This window comes from Pholis gunnellus (genome assembly GCF_910591455.1).
Source record: "Pholis gunnellus genome assembly, chromosome: 18".
In the NCBI taxonomy this organism is placed as follows: Eukaryota; Metazoa; Chordata; class Actinopteri; order Perciformes; family Pholidae; genus Pholis; species Pholis gunnellus.
This window is the reverse complement of record NC_136545.1, coordinates 7588890-7606211: the sequence shown is the minus strand read 5'-3', so window position 1 is coordinate 7606211 and position 17322 is coordinate 7588890. Positions and strand designations below refer to the sequence as shown.

At 40.4% G+C, this 17322-nt stretch overlaps 1 protein-coding gene across 1 annotated transcript in view; it reads left to right on the top strand.

The window, feature by feature from the left end:
* cntfr (ciliary neurotrophic factor receptor) overlaps positions 1-13449 on the top strand; it is a 200479-nt gene extending 187030 nt beyond the window's left edge. The window contains exons 8-11 of the mRNA XM_079179221.1: positions 3320-3388; positions 3656-3770; positions 10334-10460; positions 11882-13449. Of these exons, the coding sequence (XP_079035347.1) occupies positions 3320-3388; positions 3656-3770; positions 10334-10460; position 11882 (312 nt within the window). The 3' untranslated portion in view covers positions 11883-13449. The remainder of the gene's footprint in view (positions 1-3319; positions 3389-3655; positions 3771-10333; positions 10461-11881) is intronic.
* Positions 13450-17322: the final 3873 nt, after the last annotated feature.

The following is a 17322-nucleotide window of genomic DNA, read 5'->3' as shown; positions in this document are numbered from 1 at the left end:
GAAATGAGGAAATGTCTCCAAAGTGAGGACATTTAGGGATCATTGCTTTCAAAGTAGACCATTTTGTGGTCATTCCATTTGGGTAGAATCTTTATTATTATCATTATCGCATTATATCTTGGGGTAAGTGAACACAGTGTATTTACACTGAGTCGATGGAACATGATTGTGGCAAGGTAAATATTTGGGTGTTGGGAGTGACAATGTGTTTGTGCTGCTTTCCTTTGTGCCAGTGAGTGTGTATGAGTCACTGAGTCACACGCACATACAAATGCACGCGCACAAATTGCACTCGCTTTTTTCTTTCAGGCTGGAAACAGCTTAGTATACAATACATCAGCCCTGCAGACACATGTAAAGCATAAATTATCTCTCTCTCACACACACACACACACACACACAAGCAACAAGTAAATATACATCCCTTCACCACCACTGCCACAACACACAGGCTTGGTCTTGCAGTGTGAAAGATCTGACAGCGTTTTTTTGGCAGCAAAAGCAACAGCCTCTCCAAAATGCATCTCCTCCTCCCATCTATCTCCCCTTTTCCCTCACGCATTCTCAGTGCATCCTCCCCTCCACCTCCCCCCTCTCTCCCCTCGTCTCTCTCCGTCTCGTACGTGATATAAAGTGCTGCTCACACTTCTCCCTATTTAGCCACTTGGCAACGCAGCAACACATCCATCTCTCTGGAAGTGTTCATCTGCAAGCTGTTTACTCCATATACAGTACTCCTTCACATATAAACATATCCGTAGTTCACATACATGTGCACACACACACACACACACGCGCACACGCTCAAGCACTAGTTCCAGATCAGCCTTGTGAACAGAAACAACAATGCATCAGACATGGACTGACTTGAGAGTAAACATGTGCATACAAAGAAACACAAACACAACTGTGGGGAGGAAAACTTTCCCAAACTGGTGTTTTCTTTTTTTCAATCATATCAAATGCAAGCACACACAGAAACACACACACACACACACACACACACACACACATGCACAGAATTACATGAACACGCGGAATCAAACAGACGTACGTGTCTGGCTGAACTTTCACAAGCTTTCACACGGTAGACATTAGTATGCAAACACACACACATCAGAGTCAGAAAGGAATGCTGATAGAAGCTATGGTTCGATACGCTGGTTGGGCTACACATAAACAGTGGACGTTTTAACCACAAAGGCTGCACACACGTCTGTTAACGCATACATGCACGCACGCCAGACACAAAGTGTATCCACACACACCGCACTCATCGGGAACATGTAACACGCACACACATGCTTGGACTGTTGCATTCCACTAATGAAATTAAGCCTATAAATGTAGCGCTCGGTTAGGCAGATAAAGCCTGAACTTCCGTCCGAACAGAGGGAGAGGGGGGCGAGAGACAAAGAGTGGGAGCAGATAGAGAGAGGCTGTGATGGCAAAGTTGAAAACATAAGGGTCAACTTTACAGAGAGGGTGAGCGATGGGAGACCGATTACAGGAAGACAGAGGATTAGTCAGATCGACTCCAGATTTGCACATCCTGAAGAACTAAAAGGGAAACTCCAATCGGAGGCTTGGTTACGGCTGGTGGTTAGCAAAAATGATATGGTGTGTGAGGGGGTTTTAATCACAAATCACAGACTCTTCTGAGCAGCCCCGGAGATATCAAGAACAGTTCTGTTTTATTATAACTTTTGGTCTTATTTTTGTAGTTTTGGCCATCTCGTCCATAGTTTCTGCAGAGTGAAATATACAGACTCACAACGAACTGATTTATTTAGTGTCATCAGGATAATTTGATATAAATTGTCTCTAAAATTGTCCATCAGATTTTTAGGTTTACAAGTTTACATTTTCACATAGATGTGATTGTTTGTACCATTCGTCCAAATTTCTTTCACCATTACTGGCAGACATTACCATAAAAACAATTTCAGAAGATAGATTGAGCTAGATGTGCACCAACAATTCAAGATTGCCAAGATGACCGCGCTCAATCTCCCGTTTATTACGTAGAAGAAAAGAAGATTTACTCTGCTGTCGTTCTCTAAAGATAAGATGCCATTCAGTAAGAAATGTCTGCTCTTCCAAAATGCTTTGGTAGTATTGTTGAAATGAGGTAAATGAATGGCTTAGTACCAAATTTGAGTTTATGTTTACAATATACTGCACAGTCAGGCCAACACAATAAAAAAACTTGTTAAGTTAGTACAATAAAGAATTACAGATAACCTCAAGCTCTAGATTCAGTCTGAATCACCTACAGTAGGTGTGTGTGTGTGTGTGTGTGTGTGTGTGTGTGTGTGTGTGTGTGTGTGTGTGTGTGTGTGTGTGTGTGTGTGTGTGTGTGTGTGTGTGTGTGTCTTGTTGCACTGGTAGACTGCAGAAGGCAATAGGCCCATAGGCAATATGTCCATAAATCATTTAATTCAACTTTAGGAGTAGAACATGTATCACCCTCCTCCTCCCAATTTTTCCTTGAGTCTTTCAGATACAGGCCGAAGGCAAACAAAAACACACATGTACATACACACGCACACACACACAGACACACAACTAACCGTGAATTAGAGAGGCAGCAACTCATTCTCTCATCCACTCCCATGACTCAAACCATTTTTGTTCATTCATTCATTGCGCTCTGCAAATGAAAGTGTGCACAAAAGGCTTTTCAAATGTTGGCATGCATTACATTATGTTGTAAAATGATGTGGCATTGATGCCAAAGCATTCTGGGGATAATCATCAATTATGCTACTGGTATTTTTGCAAGTGTGTCTGACTGTTGGTATGCGTGTGGAGGCTGGGGGGCATCCAGGTTCAATCAATTCAACAGTGAAATGTAAAACACCGCAAGGATAAAGCAACAAAATTGACCTATGCACGGAATAATGATGAGAGAACGGTCCGTTATAAATAAATAAGCACTGAATGAAAGTTGTATACTGTATTGCACAGCTGAATCTACGCGTCATTAAACATGAAAGGCTCAGGCTAGGATTGCGATACTGAGCACATATTTTATAGGTAGACCTAAAGGTGGAATGGTATGACATTCTGACCAAAGTTACTTGTTAGCTTATGACTGCCTCTTGTAGCTGAGGATTTTCATCATTCATCATCTTGGAACATTTGGTATCACTGGGGCAATATAATCCATTCAGACAGAAGGCATATATTTATACATCTCTTTTGTTAACTACTATATGTATTGATTTCAAAAATTACTTTAACTCGCTGAACATACCCCAAAGTGTGCTGGTCCGTCATCCAAACTGACCACCTGCTGTCTCCTTTGGCGGTTTAGGTGGAGCTCTCTGACAGCACTTCCCACACCATCACCGATGCCTATGCTGGGAAGGAATACATCATCCAGGTAACATCTCCTGTCTTGCCATTTTACCTGACTGATCATTTTAGACCTAAAACAATCCACCAAAAACAATTGGATCCATCAGAAACCAATAAAATATAAATATATACCTATAAATGTATTTATTTATTCATACATATATGTATTGCTCAATGCTTCATGTTTTTAGATTATACAGCCTGTTCTTGCACAATCTGCCTTTTCAAATGATGATCTAAGCTTATTAATGAATGCCTCTAATTTGCTAAATACTGTCCTTGTGTTCAACAGGTGGCTGCCAAGGACACAGAGATTGGAACATGGAGTGACTGGAGTGTTGCCGTCCATGCTACACCCTGGATTGAAGAGCAAATTACTTCCACAACCGAAGTGGACTTTCCTACCGGTAAGTTACAGCCTCACTAGAAGCCCGTTCCTTTTATTCTTACCTGTTGGTCGCTTTCAGAGTCGGTGACATAAGTCAGCTACATGGGTATGTGATCGGTGTTGGCACTGCACTGACTGAGATGAACATTTAGTTTCTGAAAACACTCTGTAATCCACACTGTCAAGATTGAAGTAAAGTGTTCTTGTGCTGAGCTTTCTCTGATTAAGGTTTGCCAATGCATATCGTACATTAAAAGACACACTCCATCAGTCAGAAACACATTTAAAAGTCTGACTGGCCAAACTGGTAAAGCAGATTTCAATTTATGAATGAATATATTTGGTCATAAACCAAAGTATTGATGACTCAAAATGTTGACCTGATGATGGTGCGAGATGGAAAGTTGGAGGATCACCAAAGTGCTTACAATTCCTCCTGTGGGAGACATGAATGTGTTTACCAAATGTCATGGAAATTCATCCACTCGTTATTGAAACATTTCACTCAAAACCACAAATACCAACCTCATGGTTGCACAATAGAAAAAGTCAAAGGATTACCAAAATCATTAGGATACATAGACTTGAAACTACAAATGTTTCTCCAGAATTTAGTGCCAATCCATCTCGTATTTCACTGGACAAGTAAAAACCTTGAAATGCTGACGGCGTTAAAGGAAAAATAATCAGTAAAGTCAATAGGGGTCATCCTCTGGGTACCATGCACGTCTGTACAAAATTGAATGGCAACCCACCCACCCAATAGTTGTTGTGATATTTTAGTCTGGACATAAGTGGTGGACCCCTGCTGACTGCTAATGTGGCTAAAAGGTTTGCAGAATAAAGATGAGAAAGAGGCTAAATGCAAATTGGTGTCTAACAGTAGCCTGTAATGTTTTGAGATGGCTTGTTATGAATAGTTAATGATACACTTTTTAACTCCCCAAATATGCAAATTGACCAGTTCAAAGAGAGTAGGAGAAAATGGAAGATAGAGTGACTAAGGGCTTAGTGTGTGACTGTGTATGTATGTGGAAGTATTACAATAGTATTTCTATAATGCTGTTTGGTTCTTGTCAGGTGTGTAGTCCATCAGGTGAAGAAATCATTAAGATGATAAAATAGTATTCCTATAATGTGTTCTTTCTGCCCACGGCTGTCACGCAGTACATTTCCTGAACCAGTTAGGTATGAAATTAAGTTTGGTTAATAACTTTCTTTATCATTAAATTGAGTACACTATAAGCGTGTGATACCCTTGAACTTTTATCGCAGCTTAAGCTACAAGATCCAGCAGCCTCAAGACAAATCCACACGCATCAACCTGAGCGCCCGAACAAGGCCTCAGGGAAACACTGTGCCATCTTTTTAAAAATGCTCACGTCCGTCCTACAGCCTCAGATCACTTTCTCGGTTTTATTTATGCATGAGAAATGATCATTTGACGTTAAATTCACTACAGATTATTATATTTTGTGTGTCCCTTGACACACACACACACACACTCGTACACACAAGGACAAAAACTATCTCTAGGCATTATCTTGTTGGCACCCGTTCCACGTATGGCAGAATTCAAGGATGGCTCTCTTGTCAAGTCAAAATATCTCAACGCACTGATGATCTCTGGACAACAAGACATCCATTCCAGGTCTTTGCTACTGTTCTCTCTGACCACGCTGGAATAGCAATGCACTAACGAAAGGACACATTTTAAATGAATAAACACTGAAAAAGAGTGGACAGAACTTTAATGCAAAATCTTGTAAATGAAGGTGTTTTCTTTGTGGTCAAAAGCTACTTTGTGTGTCTGTGTCATCACTTTGCTGTCTATTGTGACGCACGGTGTGCTTTTGCACCTACAACCAAATCCTATAGTGATGTCACGGTGTACTGACCACACCCTAAGTACACTTCTGCATCACTGCAACAAGCTGACACCTTTAAAAATTAGAAAAACAATATGGATTATTCAAGTGTCAACGGATTTGCTACAGCTCCTGATTGGAGTACAGACCGTACCAGGTAAAAATCACATTCATCGGACTAATACAGTTCTAGGAGCAATATGTCTGACAATAAAACGCTCCCAGCAAGTGTCCAAAGAAATCACCTCCACCACAGAGGAGAACCTTTGTATTGATAGGTTACTGCCCATGAACAAACACCAAATGTAACTATAATGCACAACATAACTGGTCTATTACATAGTGTTGCTCACACAAATTCTGTCTTTTTTAACCTGAATTTTGTCTCAAAGGCCACGTACATTTGGGCCGAACCATGTGATCGGTTGAGATTGTTGCACCCTGAAAGAACAAACACTGTTCAGGGCTAAAAACACACTACCTCCACCTCCTCTTTATGTTTTTAATAACAATAATAATAGCAATAACTGCTCTGGTCTGTGCATCACCTTGGTCCATGTTGGTAGCTTTTAAACGCTCTTTATGAATACATTTGATTGATTTATAATATTCTCCTAAAGCAGGTCTCTATCAAAGTGTAAAATGTGCATTTGAAAACGATTTGGAAATTTTTTTTGGAAAGCATTTTGGTTGAACCCCTGACCTAACTTAAAGTCCTTTATCCAAACCTACGCCATCGCATGTCAACATATTGATAAATTCACTTGAGCAAACTTTATTTATCACCCGTGCAACATGGCTTTTACATCCGTCAAGAAGAAAAAAGCAAAGAAGAGAATTAATATCCTAAAGCTGTGATTCACTGACAATATGAACCCAATTTGAAATCCTTCTAAGGAAAGATTCAGTCTGTCTCTCCATCACGCTGCCCGTCCGTTGACATTTCTCAACAGTTTTACAGTCCAACAGTGACTCCTGCTGGTCACGAATCTTCACAGTCAACACTGAATGTGCTTACGCATGCCTTAAAACACACAAACACATGCTAAATAGCACACATAGAACACATCTAACGGTCCCTCTCACACACACACACACACACACACATATAAATACACACGTACACAGTACCTTCCTCTGATAACATGCTGTGTGTACACACACACACACATAAACACTGACTCAGTACACAGTGTATTATCCTTGTTCCTGAGTAAAGAACAGGAGGTTATTGGGATTCTCCTCATGCCTCCTCTCAATCCAGCTGCAGCTTCACTGCTTCCCTTCGCTCTCTCCTCGTCCCGTTCTCTCATTCTCTTTTTTTTTTCTTCCCGGTCTCTCTTTCAGTCTTTTTCTTTCTCTGTTCCTCTCACGTTTCTGTCCATTGATCACTCAACTCTCTCCTACTCTTATCTTTCGTCCCCTCACCCTTCATACCTATCTCTTTTACCACCCTCTTTACAGATGTTACTTGCTGGACGACTGATTACATCTGTTGTAACTGCTTTGTTGATACCAATGAAGTGACTACAGGGTTTGGCTGTCATTCCCATTGATGCTTACCCCATTTCTCCATGTTTTTTTTTATTTATTTTTTTAGTTTGTCCTCTGGTGTTAAAAAAACAGTAGGTACACCTGTTTTTATGCTCATTTGTGCATTAAAAAGGGTATCCTTAACCACAACACAATTCATTCAAGTCCAGACAGGGACCCTTTCATACATTTTAAAAAGTCAAACAAGTTCAGTGTGCACTCTCTAATTGGAAAATTGCACATTAATTTGAATCCCATCAGCAGGGAAACAAGGAAAATATCATATTTCCTGTTCACAACAGGACCCATAAACACAGACGGGGCCAACTTTTTTTCCAGCTGACCAGCTTGTTAACGTCTACGCACTGACCAATATTTCTTGGCTGCTCAGTCGAATAGGAAATTAAATGACTTCCTGTGACTTATTGATTGTGTAGCTCACCGTCTAAAAACACAGTTGTGCTTTCTCCATTTCCTTTCTGTCTTTCTGCTGTCTTAACGTCCGCCACATTTTTTTCTTCCTTCTTTTTTCTGTGTTCATGCATCAGAAGGAACAGGTCGCCCCTACCTCATGGAGGGTTGCCCTTACCTGTGCCTGTTCTGTTTCCGGGCATCAACAGCCTAATCTCCCTCCAATAGGATAGCCCAGTGACAGACAGGCGACATTTAGAAATCCCATCCTCAGCGACCACATTCCACCAAGTAAAAAGTGGATTCAGTCGTGGCTTTAAAAAGTTGCAGCCATCTAAGATTTAAGTGTCTGCCTCGCCCACTCTGTGAGACAGAAACTGGACACTGTCTAGCACCAAACAGGCAACACTAGATATCACGTCTAATATCCCCCATGTCTAGATCTATTTATAAATGCTTACAGGTTTCTGCTTAATAAGCAGAAACCACAGCTAAATGTTGAAGCAAATGCTGAGGTTCTTTAAGGTCCTCCTCTGCTAAATGCTGGCTCCACTTCACAGGAAAACCACTACGTATTACCACGACATTATTATGCCTTTAAGGTGACACAGTGTTAACAAGGGAGGTGTCGTTTCATGCGTTCAGGGTTCTAGAAGTAAGGATCACTCATCAGTCAGTTTCTCCGTAAACAGTGTTGGGCGATTGACTTAGTTAGAGCGCTGCCACGGTTGCAATGGACACGAAAAAGAACCAGCAGTATAAACATTTAGTATCTGAGTTAGAAAATATCTTATAAAAAAAAAAGAAGGTACAACTCCCAAGGTGCATTTGGATACAAAACATAAATCCTAAAATTCGGGTGTGTGCCCAAGGGCACGCAAAAGCTCAAGCGTAGGCCTTGTAGAAAATAAATGCAGGTTAAATCAACTCCCTTTTGGAGCAGAGGTCAATTTTTTTTCTCGTTTATTTCTGTTTTGTTTTCTGCGAAAACAAACCATTTTGCATTTACTGCGGCTCTGAGTGGCGCCTCGTACTGGCTCCTTCTTCATACAGTAGCAACGGTAATTGAGGCTCATGGGCATAGAGCTATAAAACCTACAGCCATAAATAAGATAAACCTACAGTATTGTTTATCCAGGAGCCGTCTGTCCTGTGTGTCTGTGGTGGGTATGTTATTAAGAGAAAACTTCATAATGGGAACAGTATGTTTGATCACAGATGTTGATTTTCTTACAATCGTCTTTACAGTTGAATACCCTAAAGCCTCAGACTTCAACTGTACGTTAAAGGGAACTTAATCTTATTATCTTGTCCAATCTTCTTGTTTTCTCCTCCTCGCTTCACCTGTTTCTCTTCCCCACTGTTGTTCATCTGTCTCCTCCTCACACCATTGTCATGTCTCCTTGTCCCCAACTACCTTGTTACATCAACGTACACCCCATAACTGTCTCTCCTCGTCGCCATCACATTATGTCTGCATAATTTTTATTTCCGCCGCCACTCCGAAGCAGAATGTTGTGCTGCAGGCAGGAAAGTATTGCACAGAGCTGCTGAACATGGCTAATGTGTCATAGTTCTCTCTCTCTCTCTCTCTCTCTCTCTCTCTCTCTCTCTCTCTCTCTCTCTCTCTCTCTCTCTCTCTCTCTCTCTCTCTCTCTCTCTCTCTCTATTTCACACCTGGCTGCCTCTTCCTGACTGCCAACACAGTGCTACACAAAAGTCATTAATTAGAAGGAGAGGGAAATCATATTCTCTCTCCAGGAACAAAAATGCAGTGGGTTCAAGACTGAGCTACAAACAATATGCATGAGTTAATATATCTACTGTGCTGCCTGGTCCCGTTTAATAAAACATTAAACTGGGATATTTTTATTTGTCATGTTATGTAAAACCAAAGGCACTAAAATAGCTTAAGCACATCGTCATTTCCAGCATATTTATGTTTGCCACAAGCTGTTAAGAACCCGCCCCATAGACATTAACATAACCGTATTCAGCTGGAAATGGCAAAGGGTTTCTTTTTCTTTTATTTTCAATTATTATTATTGTTTTGTTATTGATTTGCTGTTCTGAAATGTTACCAGGACATAAAGGTTATTGCTTTCAAGTCTCAATTCATGTGAGTCAAGTCAGGAAGTCAAGTCTCAGCGCACTCAAATGACTTAAAGGGGACTTAAGGCGGTCGAGAGATCTGCTTATGTTCTGTAAAATCTAAATATACAGCATATTATGGGTGTGTAAATGGGTAGATTTTCAAAGTGTGTATTAGACCGTCCCTTATCAGCAGTATATTAACTTTACCAATGCTCATTCCCCCTTTTCTTTTACTTTATACACCTCCTGCTCCGTTCACTGTCTCCTTTACCTCATGGGTGTTTTTTTCCCCATTCTCCCTTTCTCCTATTTGTGTCTCCATCTTTTATCTATTTTGCTCTTCTGTTCTTCTCTCTCTCCCCGTTTCCCTGCGGCTTCAGTGTGAAAGAGATTTTTTTTTGTCCAGTTCACTTCATAACTGCTTTGACAAGTCCCATATTGACTGCGCTTGCAGAGTAGAATTGATTCCACTCTGCACTGTATTTTCCTTTCTGTTTGTTTGTTCCCGGTGTGATGAGTGTACTTTCCAGTGTCCATTCATCAATACGACGTTTTGTGTATTTTGCCCCTTGGGAACAAATGATTGTGTCACACTCAAGAAAGAAAACCAAAGAAAAAGAGTTAGGATTAAATATGCTCAGTAAGGTTTATTGTGTTTTTCTGATTGTTTTTTCAGAGACTAAGACCTCCCCCATTCCGTCCTCCAACGCACCACAAAAGGCTGAACCTCCAGTGGGCCGAGCTGCAAGACTCCTCACATTTGTCTCCCCTTTGCTGTTAGGAATGCTGCTGCTTTTCATGTGGTGAGCAAACACACACACACAGACACGCACACACACACACACGTCTTGTAATGAGTCTACAAAGCCCTCAACTTTGAATTCATTAACTCAGTCATTCAGTCACATATTGGCAAGTCGATGCATATCTATTGATGTCAGGAGCTCGTTTAATAGAACGAGAGCAACAACCATTGAGTTTGTTTTATGACCCAGCGGGGTGTTTTTCGTCATATTTTTCTGCCGAGCCCCTGAAGGGATTGAGGTAAAATGCAATGCAAGGCTGTCCCATTTCATTAATTTTACAGGTTTTACTCTATAAATCAGGCTGTAATAGCACATCTCCTGTCGATGATGTAGACGTTGAACAATGAACGTTGAAATGCTGAATGTCATGGTTCACAGAAACGCACACTGTAATGGTTTTTGCACTCGATCTGATCCAAAAAAAGAAAAACTGCCAAACAGCACTCCTCTAATAACACTTTAACCAAATAAAGTTGGCTGCATCTCTAACTGAACACCTGCAGCTCATTTTGAACCACTGGGGGATGAATTTCTTGGTCATTCTATCATAAACTCTACTACAGCGAGTCCAGCTGTTTACACACAGTACTAGCTCTCAAGATCTTGAATGACAGATCACAATTTGTGTTTGTGCTACAGGTCAATGCTAGTTTATAAAATAAATATTTGATGATTATATGAAATATAATGCATAGTTGGGGAGTATACCAGTGGTTCCACCAAAGAGACATATCCCCTCTAACCTTCTCACATGGTTTCATTTAGATAACTGTTTAAGGCCCCAAAAAATGAAATGTTCTGACACAAAGTCAGGCTTCAAGTAATGCGCTTGTGTCTGGACCAATCAGCATCCTGTAAAGGAGTACTGGCCGTTAAGGTCGCGGTTTAGATGTGTGTGAGACGACAAAGAGAGACAAAACAATTTCTCTTGTTCTAAACAACAATGGTGGTCCCTGATGAGGTTAGCGCGGATGCTGCAATAGGATCAGTTATATCTGAACTGGAGAGTATTTCTTCAGTGAAAGAAGAACAACCGTGAGGGCTTTTCCCGTCTCGCTTCAGCAAGAGTTTGATTGACAGATGGTTCATCCAACCACCTGCCAAGTATCTTTTGACAGTTCCTGCCCTTTTCCAAACAGTTTCCAATGACGGCTTCTCAGATGGTTCTGTGCAACAAACCTTCTGGCACGTCAGTTTACCTTGAGATGGCCCTTGGTTTGGAATTGGTGCTTTTACTTTGGTAAAAAGTGAATGACTGACTGTTAGAAAGATTATCTACAACCAGTACATCTACTAACTAATAAATGGCAAATCACAAGGGATACGCCTAAAACAAGATCGACAAAATAGATGATTCCGTCGTTTGTTGAGGTGCAGCTTGTGATGCCTAATTTGTGCTTTTGTCCGTTTCTTTCTAGATGTAAATGTCTTATTGCTGAAGAGAGTAGGAGGAAGAAGAAGAGGAGGAGGAGGAGGAGGCTGGTCTTTTTTCTATTTTGCACATGTTTCCAGGATACAGTGCATTGATCATTTCTGTCCATCACTCAGTTACTCACCGAGATTACTTAGACATGAAACTAGACGATGATAATGCCATTCAGCATTTTTGATAAATGGAGACAAAGAAATTCTTCAGAGGAGCTTTTGAAAGCGGCTCCATCATCAACAACAACAACAGGAACAGCACCAACCACCACCACAACAACAACTACAGCAGTGATATCAGCATAAACAGTCTTATATTACCCCCTTGTGGCTTTGGTTGGCCACAGCAGACTTTGTTTGGCAGACAACAGTTTGGTTTGGGAATCTCCTCTTCAGATCAAGAAAATCGACTCTTCAGATGACAACAAAAAAAAATCTCCCCATTTCCTTTTTGTCCTTTTTTTTTTATTGATTATGAATTGATTTCCACTTTCTTCTGAAATTGCAGCACCGTACAGACGAACACACACATATATCGTGTGTTTGTTTGTATAGTAACCGTAGCAGTCCCCATACAGCTAAATCATCATGCCAAAGACTCAACTCACCCCCCAAACTAAATGGTTCCCAAACGATTCACGGAGCTTCCTGAAGCCCGTGTCTGCCTTCGTCGTGAGGTTGAAAACCCCAGAAAGTTATATATATATATATATGTGTGTGTGTGTGTGTGTGTGTGTGCGCACAACACCAAATTGATGGCAACTCAAACAGTACAAAAATGAAACTTGGGACGAGTCCGAGGAAACCTGAAGCTCCCATTTGTGTAAACCTGCCATTTATCAAAGAAGCCAGACAAATACTCAATCAGACTCTGAATCTGCCAACGACTGAATCAAACCCACGGAGCGAGTTGTTTTGTTCGATACGAGGACTAGCACTGAAGAATTCAGTCACGGTAGTCCGGGCTTATTTACACGATTAGCTTTACACTCTGCTTTCAACGACTGGCAAAGAGGACCTGGATTGTAAAATAAATAAATAAGTGGATTTGAGACTGAAGAGTTCTTTGCCCGCCCGTTCGACGACGACGAAGTTGGTTATTGAAAACATCGAAACGATCTATGTTGGTTTTCAGTTCTGCTCTGTGATTTAAGATAAAATAACACAGAACAGTTTGCTTCCCGAATTCTGACGCCTTTACACACATAAAAAAAAATGTCTTTTTGCAGTTTACATTTCAATAGCCAATATCACCAGTTAATATTATGTTATTCAAAGGAATATTGATGTGTTTTATTGTATTTTTTTATCTTATGGACAAATAATACAAACACACATATAGGATTTTAGTTGTTTTCTTTCAGACATTAATAATGGCTTAATTCTCCTTGCTCATATTTTGTAAACTATGATATGTAACTTTAACATTGAAGAAAAAGTTTATTATTTAATAATAATAATAATAATGTATGTATTAGCAGTAGAATGTCGTAACCTGTACCTGGGGTCTTTTTTATAGATGTATATACAATGACAGGTTTCAACCATTAAATGTGACCATTTCACAATGAATGATGACACACTGGCCTCATATTCATTTCGTCCTTTAGAACTAACACAGTGAGAACACATTATATCACCGTTATTCTATCATCACGGCTCTGCAATAGACGAGTCTGCTTCCTTTCTAGTTTTCCAAACCAATGCTTGTGGCCTCGCAGAGAATGTTTGTTTTTTTCTGACTTTGACTTGATTGACTTGAGATGAGATATATTGGTATTGCATGGACTACTGTTTGCATATATGATGCATCGCTCTCTCTTCACTCACATTGTTTTATAGGCACACATTATTCTTGACACTTCAACTTTATCATCAGGTGGTTTCTTATTACAGGGGATTTGTGTCCATGGATTTCATTGATTTCCTTTTGCCTCAAATCACATCAATCACATTATTGCAGACATTATCATATTTTATTATATTGCATGTCAAACACAGATGCTAACTGGGAAAGGCACTGATTTGAGCAACTTAAAATGCCTTTTTAAGAGGATGTCTTATAGTTTCGCTCTCTCCCTTCCCTAGCAATGACTTGCTAGTTTAGCGTGTTAGCATGCTAGTATTTGCTTATTAGCACTAAACATCAAGTACAGCTGAGGCTGCTGGAAATACAATTAGTTTTGCTAGTCTGCAAGTATTGGGCAAGTCAAAATGTGGACCTTATTATAGCGTTAGAGGTAAAGTCACAGGGTCAGTCTAATCACAATGCATCCTCCTGGGAACATGAACGTCTGCATACCATGCATATCTGAATTGATCAGACTGACATTACCATCCTTGGAGCCGTGCCTCTAGCATGTCTAAGAATGAAATGAGTTCAGAAACAGACACCTGTTTGATCCGTCTGCTCATGTTTAAAAAAAAAAAAGAAAGAGATAAAGTAACTTCATCAATGCAACAAAACTTCTGAGCAACTAAAAAACAAACAAACACAAGGACTTGATTCCGTTTGTTGAACGTGAAAAGAGGTTTTAGTCATTCTGCTCCCACTAAGCCAAAAAAAACAACCCATTCTGCAGCTCGACCAATTTCCCCTCAGTGTTCAGGTTCTCAGGTCTGTACAGAGAGAGTTGTTTGAAGAGATTAAAAACCATCTTTAAGCGAAGTCTTGTTAGTCATACAGACTGAAAAATACAAGGAATAGGTGACAGCACTATGAGGGGGTTTTTGCGGTTCCCATGTTTGTGTCCCAACAGTTGCAAAAAAACAGACGCGTGTGTCTCTTGGAAATGTAATGTTATTTCCCTAACCTTAAAGTAGCCCTATCATTTATCTTTATTATGACTTGGGTCATACTTTTGTAGCTTTGGCCATCATTGCTATGATAACACATGGACTGTTAACGGCAGTAATTCTACCCTTCATTTTCTCTACCAAATACGTTTTGGCCGCAGTGGGGTTTCATTTAAAACTTGGATGATCGTCTTAACAGCTTGTGTTTTCCCACCCTATCTGACATCAGATCTCGGTAAGTTAACTTTCTCAGATAAATACAACATTCACATTCAGATGGATAAATTCAACGGCAAAATAAGAACAGAGGAGGATTTGGTTGGTCAAAACCCTCCTCTTGACCTTTAGATCTCACTCTCCGTGCCTCCCTCTCTCTTTAATCTGTCTCACTGTCTCTCTTGCCTCTCTCAAGCGCTCTTTCTTTCAATATTCTGACAAGTTCTGGCAGGCCGACGTGCAGACGGAGGACAAATCAATACACCATCTAACAGCTGTCAGCTGAGTCCTCTTTGTGTGTGCGCGCAGACGAGAGTGTATCTGCTGCCGTGGGTATTGCATTCATTAGTCTTTCCTTCCTCTCCCTCTTCCCTTGCTTGCCCCTCCTTTTTTGTGCGTCGATGAGAACCCAATTAATATTTACAGTGGCAGTGCATGAAGTGAACAAGGAGGGTAGAGAGACCACCGTGACATACGACTGGTGAGGACTTAGTCTTATATTGTCCTTGTTGTTCTTCATGTTGAAAACAGTCGGAGTAAATAGCATCAAACTGATATTTCTACCTGACTTTAATTAAATGCAATTGAAATGTTCAGCCATGCCTTTGTGTGCAACCACGATGTGATCCACATTAACCTCTACGAGTGTGTGTGTGTGTGTGGATATTTCATCCGGAGACTGGCAGTTCCAACAGCCTCGCTCTGCTCTAATGACTAGCTTGACCTTTCACTGATAAGTGGAAGAATGACACGATCTCTCCTTCCCCTCTCAATTCTGCCCTGGCTCTCGCCTCTTTAAACACTCAACTGGCTGCCTCCCTATCTTTGCTCCACGACTTATCTTATCTCTCTGTTTTACAATTCCTGTCTGTTTGTCACACAGTGTTTTAACTCCCTCTTCGTGCTACTTATTTACAGTATAATCACACTCTTCTCTCACACATTTCATTCATCTTCTTATATTTTGTCCTTATTCTTGTTTTACTCAGTTTTGAAGCCATATATATACAGTACATATACGTTTAATACATGAAAACATGTGGCTCGTTGTGATGTTAACATTTCCTCACTGGCCCCTTCATGAGATACACCTGTAAAATACAGCTCTGCCATCAATCTACCTTTAGGAAGATGCTAATGATCAGTTTCGATGGGCACTGTCAAGGTATTCATTTAACGGTTAACTATTCATGTTTATTATTGAGTTTGTAGTTTGCACTGGTGTTGAACTGGACTTACATGCAGCTTAATTAAACTCGAAGCTAACTACCTTTTTTTAGAACTTTGGACGGCCAAATTCAAAACTTTGTTACTTTAATTAAAAATCTCACACCTTTGGAGAAAAATGAAAAAAGAAGTAAAAGTCCTCCATGTGGCCACTGGAGAGCAGCAGAGACAACCTCGTTCACTGTGCGCTGTCTATGGTGCTGAAACATCCCAGCGCGGTCTCTACCGCTGTTCTTTCTTGCTTCTCTCCATGGTGCTGAATTATTTCATCACTCCTCTGTCCTCATGCGACTTGCAAACTAATGAAGTCCACCATCGTGATGGACGGTCCAGCGCCTTTGCTGTGTGCAGAAGAACTGGGTGGAGCAGAACATCAGTATGTCACAATGCATTAGTAACCATGTGTTAGTGAACACTTACGTGTAAAAGAACAAGCAAACCAAAAAAATTTTATTCTCCTCTTTTATTCTGGTGGTTGTTCCAACAATTGCTTGTCAGGCGTAAACACAACAGAACACACTTGTTGTCCCTGACGTCTATGAAGGACTTGAGTTGTGAGTCAGTGCTACGAACAGTTTGTGTCCTCAGTCATGTTCACCACAAATACTGCTGGAACATCCAGGATGTTTCCCACTGCGGATGGCAGCCTCGTTCTCCAAGCTGTAGTGCTTCTCGTGATTGCATTGATCGTGTCCCTCTCTTCAAGAACTGACCACATTGCCATACATACAAGCTCGGTGAGTCAGCAGAGATGTCTTTTGAATTGCAAAGCAACTGTTAACACTGTCACTCCATTCAAGACACAGAAATGGAAAAAAGAAAAACAAATCAGAAAATGTTGAGCTCATTTCTCAAAAATAGAGAAAAAGCAAATCACAGATTGAATTTGAATTATGAATGACTACTGATTAAGTCAATTAGAAGGAAAAAAAAGAGAGCCGGGCTCATCAGATGCATCCCACTTAAAGGGATTAAACAGATATAATCGTGGATCTTTAATAGAGACATTATTAAAATTAGATTTGACATGACTGGTGAAATGTAAATGTATTGCATGTCAAATTTCAGCCTTTGAACTGACACACGAACCCTCCACTTTGCCTGATTCGTAATACGGGAACCTATATTTTGTTCCAGTTAGGGCCTGCCATAATCATATAATATAAATACTATCTTAACATAACCAAAAGCAGCA